This window comes from Cyprinodon variegatus, unplaced genomic scaffold, assembly GCF_000732505.1.
Source record: "Cyprinodon variegatus isolate N-32 unplaced genomic scaffold, C_variegatus-1.0 Scaffold70, whole genome shotgun sequence".
Lineage (NCBI taxonomy): Eukaryota > Metazoa > Chordata > Actinopteri > Cyprinodontiformes > Cyprinodontidae > Cyprinodon > Cyprinodon variegatus.
The window spans coordinates 1272959-1279279 of record NW_015150523.1 but is presented as its reverse complement, the minus strand read 5'-3'; the positions used below and the strand labels follow the sequence as shown (position 1 = coordinate 1279279).

At 33.2% G+C, this 6321-nt stretch overlaps 1 protein-coding gene across 1 annotated transcript in view; it reads right to left on the bottom strand.

Moving 5' to 3' along the window:
* Positions 1-2945: 2945 nt before the first annotated feature.
* kitlg (KIT ligand) overlaps positions 2946-6321 on the bottom strand; it is a 45461-nt gene continuing 42085 nt past the window's right edge. The window contains exons 9-10 of the mRNA XM_015372221.1: positions 3804-3868; positions 2946-3706 (exon numbers count right to left, since the gene is read on the bottom strand). Of these exons, the coding sequence (XP_015227707.1) occupies positions 3838-3868 (31 nt within the window). The 3' untranslated portion in view covers positions 2946-3706; positions 3804-3837. The remainder of the gene's footprint in view (positions 3707-3803; positions 3869-6321) is intronic.

Below are 6321 nucleotides of genomic sequence, written 5' to 3'. Positions count from 1 at the left end.
TATATATATATATATATATATATATATATATATATGTATAGAATATAACAGGTTGCAGTGCAATTCATTTGACAGTGTTTAAGGCAAAAGAAAAACAAAAAACGGGGCAGATTTAAGATTTCGGTCAGTTCATCATCCTTACAAAAGGATTTAAAATCAGCACAGATGTCAGTGCTCTTGTCCAATGGGCAAGTTGCCAAAGTGGAAGTGTCATAACAGTTAGATGAAAATAGCTAATTTGCTATCAATGGAACAGAAAAAAGTCATGGAGCTTTCTTTGTTTTATAAGTGAACTGTTCCACTCCCCTGTTGCCACATGCCTGCTCATGAGAAGTTAAAAGATGCAATCAATTCATTTTTGGAACAGATTTCGTATATGCAAGGGCATTGTATCGTAATAAAAAGGAAGGGTTTTTAGGAACTATTTTAGGACTTCAGCTCAAAAAGGGTCACAGCTAACCAAGGAAAATAGAGAACCTCTCCTGCACTTTACAGCCAACTTTTACTGTTTTTCAGTGCATCAAGGAAAAAAGTGAACATCTTTTGTTATTTAGGGCGTTTGATTGTTGTTCTAAAATTACAGAGAGATTGTTTTAAGGTGAGGATTGTAATTTTTAAAATGAAATTATGATTTGATTACTAAACAAGCAAATGAAAAAAAAGTTAAATAATTTTTTTCAGGAGGTATTAGGTGAGCTTATTTTACTTGGAGGTATCTGGTGTCTGTTTGCGAGTTAGCGCTCCCTAGGGCCTGATCTTCAGAAGTTCTCAATAGAGGTGCAACTGTGTTAATACCCAGAGACCAGATGTTCACAGAAGACCCAAAGTAGGTTTGTAATTCAGCTGACATCTCAGAAGAACTTTTACATTTTTGTTTGTGCCTTTTATATGCAGATGGTACTATACAGACAAAAAATGCTCAAATTAATTGGTGTAGGATATGCAAATATGAACTTTTACGAACTGAAACTCAACGGAAGCTGGAGTTTTATTTTGTTGCCTTTTGTAAAAATTTTAAGTCAGTTAATTAGCAGACAAAGACAACTTTCTCAAACTTTATCAAATTTTTATCTTATTAAAAAAACAGTTGAGATAGGCTGCCTATTTGAGATGCACTATAAATAACTATCTCTCTGTTTCCGCCAATCTCAAACTACCAGTAGAACACGCAACCTGCTCATTTTGATGACCAAAACCAAACCACGTTGCACTTTTTAGCATTTGCACAGCAATCTTTCTAAATAACCTTCCTCATGCCACCTATTGCACTCATCCTTAAAGATCAAGCCATATGACAAAATTATTTTGTGAATTTAGATCCCAACTAGCCAATTTCCAAATGTACCTCTACAATATCTATAGAAATCTATGCATAGAAAGATCAGCTATTAATAAAGAGTATTTTATTCCAAATCAGAATTGCTTTTATTATAAAGGTCTTAGATTTTTCTTTCAGGTAAAAGAAGTTTAAAGATTAAAAGAGTAGCATTTATTTAAACTTTTAGGACGTTTTTGAGACTTGAAACTATTCTAAACTCAGAGGAATTAGATTTGGTATTGTTTTAATGCTTTTTTTTTTTGCACACGTCAATGTTAAAATGAATGCCTTTACAACAAACCAGGGTGCAGCCTTTCCCTCCCACAACCCCAAGATTGTAATTCTTGCTCTGCTTCAGCAACAACACAGATGATGACCAAACACTAAATCAGCTGGCTCTTGTGTTTCTAGTTTGCTGATATGAAACATGATCCATAATCCTCTACTGGGAAACAAATCGGTTCTATATTCTTATCTAATTAATTAGGTTAACCTTAAATTCAATCTAAAGCTTAACTAATACAGAGGCGAGCTTGTAAACAACCTTTTAACTAAACCTAATAGAACATCTCATGTGATTTGGCAGGAAATTATAAATTTTCTCAGAAATAATGGAAAACAAACATTAAGGAAGTTTTATCGGAAGTGTAATGGCTTAAAGTTGCCTATAGCCAGTCCAGGGGTCTTGGTAAATCTGCCACTTGAGTTTAGATAATCTATGCTGAATTGCTTTGGATCATAATTACATATGATGACAGAACAGACCTAAAGATATCTGTTTTTTTATAGTAACTTCTTACTTTTTATTAAATTCTCCTATTTGTCTCCTGTTTTTGTAAAGAACAACAACAAAAAAAAACCTATGTTTGAGAGTTAGTCCGAGTTAAAGTCTGGGACATAATTTTGGTTCTAATGTATTTGTCCAATGGAATTTAAAATGAAAGTATTGTGTGGACTTTTTGCAATATATAATGCTGTCATATGCTGGGAAAGATTCCTTTTATATAAATAATATGTTATTGATGCCTGAGAGGAATTGTTAAGCAGCTAGCAGAATTGTTTTGGTATTATTTTTTTTTTTTTTCAATTTAACACCACTTAAAGTTGACTGTATTTCCTAAAATGCTTGCTGAATTGCTGAATTGACAGCATATCCAACATGAACTATTATATGGTGATATTATCTGATGTAATTAGCTAATTGGGAAAGTTAGATTAAGCAAGGTTTGCATGGGACAGAGACATCCAAAGGTGATAGCAGCAGCAACATAAGCAGTCCTGACAGCTTGTCATTTCCAAAAAATAACACAAGGCAAACATTTCACAAACTTAGGCCATTGTTGTTGTTGTTATCATGGCTCTTAATCCTATTTGATTGACCTTCATGATCTGAAAAAATACAAATCCACATGTGTCATCCCTGTTTATGGTTTAGCAGAATGTCAATGCAGTTTTTGACAGCCTACATGTGAGTTAGTCCAAGCAGAAGACCTTTAATACATGTCTTAGCTCCATGTAATAATTCACACATTGGAAATTGCCCGAGTCATGTGTGTACACACATATATATATATATATATATATATATATATATATATATATATATATATATATATGTATGTGTATGTGTCAACTTCATTGAAAAGACAGTGTAATTTGCTCACGAGCATTCAGTTTTACAAAACTTGTTACAGGTACTGTTATCTTTAAATGTGACCCATGAATAAATGACATATTTCAGTTCTGGAAAAGCAGCCACTGATTGCCACCACCAATAAATAAATAAACCCCCAAACCCGGAAAGCACAGACAACCCCGACTACTGTGGCTAAACTTTGGAACAACTGTGGTTAGTGGTGCTAAACTTTGTAAAAAAAAAATCCTCGAACTCAGGGAAAAAGTTGCTGAAGTAGTTACATGAAGAAATACCAGAGGTAGTAGTTCATGCCCCAGGTCAAACAAGATATTGCCTGCATCAGTCACATTGTCTTAGGTTTGAGAAGCAGGCATATAAAGGAAAGAAAGGCTGGAGAAAAAAAAAATACAGTTGATAAATACGCAAAGTTTTCCTCAGATGGTAGACGAAGCAACAGGGCGTGATGAATGATGTTTCAGGGCCCAGGAGCAACGGCAGCTTTGGGGGTGGGGGGGTTGGGGGATTATAGCCCAAATCTTTGTCTTTTTCAAAAGCATGGGATTTATGTAGTCTTATAAAAAGGCAAAAACAGTGTCAGGTTTTATTTAACCAGACATCTGGTAGTCTTTGTTTGCCACTGTGAAGCTGGATCGTAGTCAGAGCAGGCCTTTCACCTCCACAGTCTCACTTCACTACGCAGGTTTGTGTTTGTTTTTCCACCTCTGAACAGCACAAAAAAGGAGAGAAAAGCCCTGGAGTGGGGGAAAATGTGGAGAAACATGTTATAAAACTATGTGAGGCCAGTTTAATTTGTGACATTAAGTATAAAAAATTGTCCAAAAAACTCACCAAATACACTGATGCAGTGAAAAGTGACAAACTTTTACACTTTTGCAAAAATGTGGAGTACATTTCTGTAAAAGAAAAGCAAAAGTCAGGGAATATGCAGGAAAAAAATGGCTGCAGATACACCTTAAAAGAAAGGGAGTATAAGGATCTCTAAAATTAAGTGATTAAAGAGAGGCAAAAAAATGTGTGTGACCCTTCAACTTTTTCACATTTTTACACATTAGAACCAAAATGTAAACATTTAGAATTTTCCATAAGAACTAAAGAAAGAATATATAATATTGTCAAAAGAATGTAGTTAGAAATCTGAGAAGTGAGCCATATATACCTATTCAGCCATTTTCACTATGTTACCATTTCAATGATTTTTGTCTATTATAATAGGGTGTTAATATTTCCTTATATTTTGATACAAATATTTTATTTCTATTTTTAATATTTAAACATTTGTTTTACAATTTTTTGTCATGATGTTATACTCTAAGGCCGTTTTGGAGGTTCTCTCTATAACCTACTATATACTGTATTGCCAAATGTATTCTTTTTCTTGAATAATCAAAATGAAGAAGCATATGGCTCAAATTCTGAAATGTAATATTGTAACTCAACTGGTATACATAGGTTTTTTATTTGTCTAAACATACAAAACAAAAAATCCAATCATAGGTGCAACTACAATGCATGTTGTAGGTTGTCTTCCAGCTGGACACCAGTGCATATACATTCCGAGCAACAACACCATATTCATAGCACCAAGTATATGGTATGACTTTGCTCTCTGCAAAAACTACCCAGAACATTTTGATGATGTCTGATATATGATTTCTGATGTATGATATATAATGTCTGGATAGAAACACATACACAATTTGTAAAAGACATTGAAAAAAAACAATTCTGGATCATTTTCTTTCCTATTCCCAATTTTGTTCTACTTTTTTGTCAATTTATAACAAAAAATGTAGTAGGAATCTTGGAAAATACATAGTCCAAGACATGCAAATACTCTGGCTAGCCACTAGACATGAATGCAATTCTACTTATTAATCTCAAAGAGAAATAGACTCTTACCATTCATTTTTATATAAATAGCTGCTGTTGATGAGAATGGCTGTGGTTTCTTGCTCTATTAAATTCTTTGATGCTTCTCATGTGAAAGCAGTGTGACACAGTGACTAAAACAACAAAGTACTTTTTACTTTAAGTACAGATGGCCGATTAATCTGTTGCAGTAGAAAAATAGTTTGAAATGATCTGCTTAAGTCATTTTAATGCAACATTTTATCTTCCAGTCTTCAAGCAAATCCCCTTGTGACTGTGAACAGAAGAACTGTTGCAGAAACCATTGCCGTAAGATTCAGATAACATTGTTTTCATTTTCCTGATGGAAGAGTTTGGCTTTCATACAGCACAAGCCTCGCACAGCACGGGTCTGAGAAAGGAAACCTGCCACCATTATGAACTGACTGAAGACTCTGTTTTTTTTTTGAATGTTGATCTTTTTATTATTAAAGGTATGGTTTTAAAAAATTTGATCTAGTCCACTTGGTTCAATAATGAGGGGAAAAAAATACAGAAAAATGTGTTAAAAAGAGATCATGCAAGGGGTGTGAAATAGTTAGACATACTGAGTTAACCACTGCTAAAAAACATTACAGTTTCATAAACCAGTACAACTTTTTCATCAGAAAGTCTAAAGTCCATTAAGGAAACAGAAAATTGCCATAATGGAGCATTTTGTTTGCAATTATCATTAAACAGATTAACTAATTTCCACATGTAGAATAAGGCTGTAACAAACTAAATGTGGGGAAAATGCAATTCTTTGAATACTTTCCAGATGCATTATCATAAAAATATATAAAGACTTTATTCTCCTCATTGAGACTGCTTCATTAGTAATAATCACAATTTAATCAGAAATTTATTTTATCCTTCAAATCATTTATGCATTGTGATGTGGGGTTTCATGAGAAAAACGATTGGTTAGAGTTATAAAAGAACCACCAAGTACTGAATGTCTCATTTAAAACAGTCTACAGTTTGTACAGCTTTTCTGGAAAGTTGATGCACTAGCAGAATGGGTCCTCTGACACTATCTGTTTTTTAAAATGATCAGGTAAGTCCTCATATCCTTCAAGGTATCAGCTTAAGGTTCTGATCAAGGCTTTTTTAAATGACCTGGGGAAAACAAGCAGTGCTTTTGCAGAACCAACTTTCTTTTTATCTGAACCTATTTTTATGTGCACGCATATTGAGTGATTTTTGTTTCATTATTATTTCAAGCAAATAACACTTGTAAATAGAAATTCTAAAAATCACTTTTTGTGAATTGAACTCTGAAAAAAAGAAAAAACGGAGTCCAGAGCATTGAAAAACATTTTATTTATTAAAAAAAGGTTTTAAGTGTAACTTAACCACCTCCTCAGATTCTGTTTAAAAAAATTTTTTTTTTTCTCTGAATTGATTTTTTTACTCTTTGAAAAAAGATTTGAAAATTCCAAATTTCTGTTTTTTA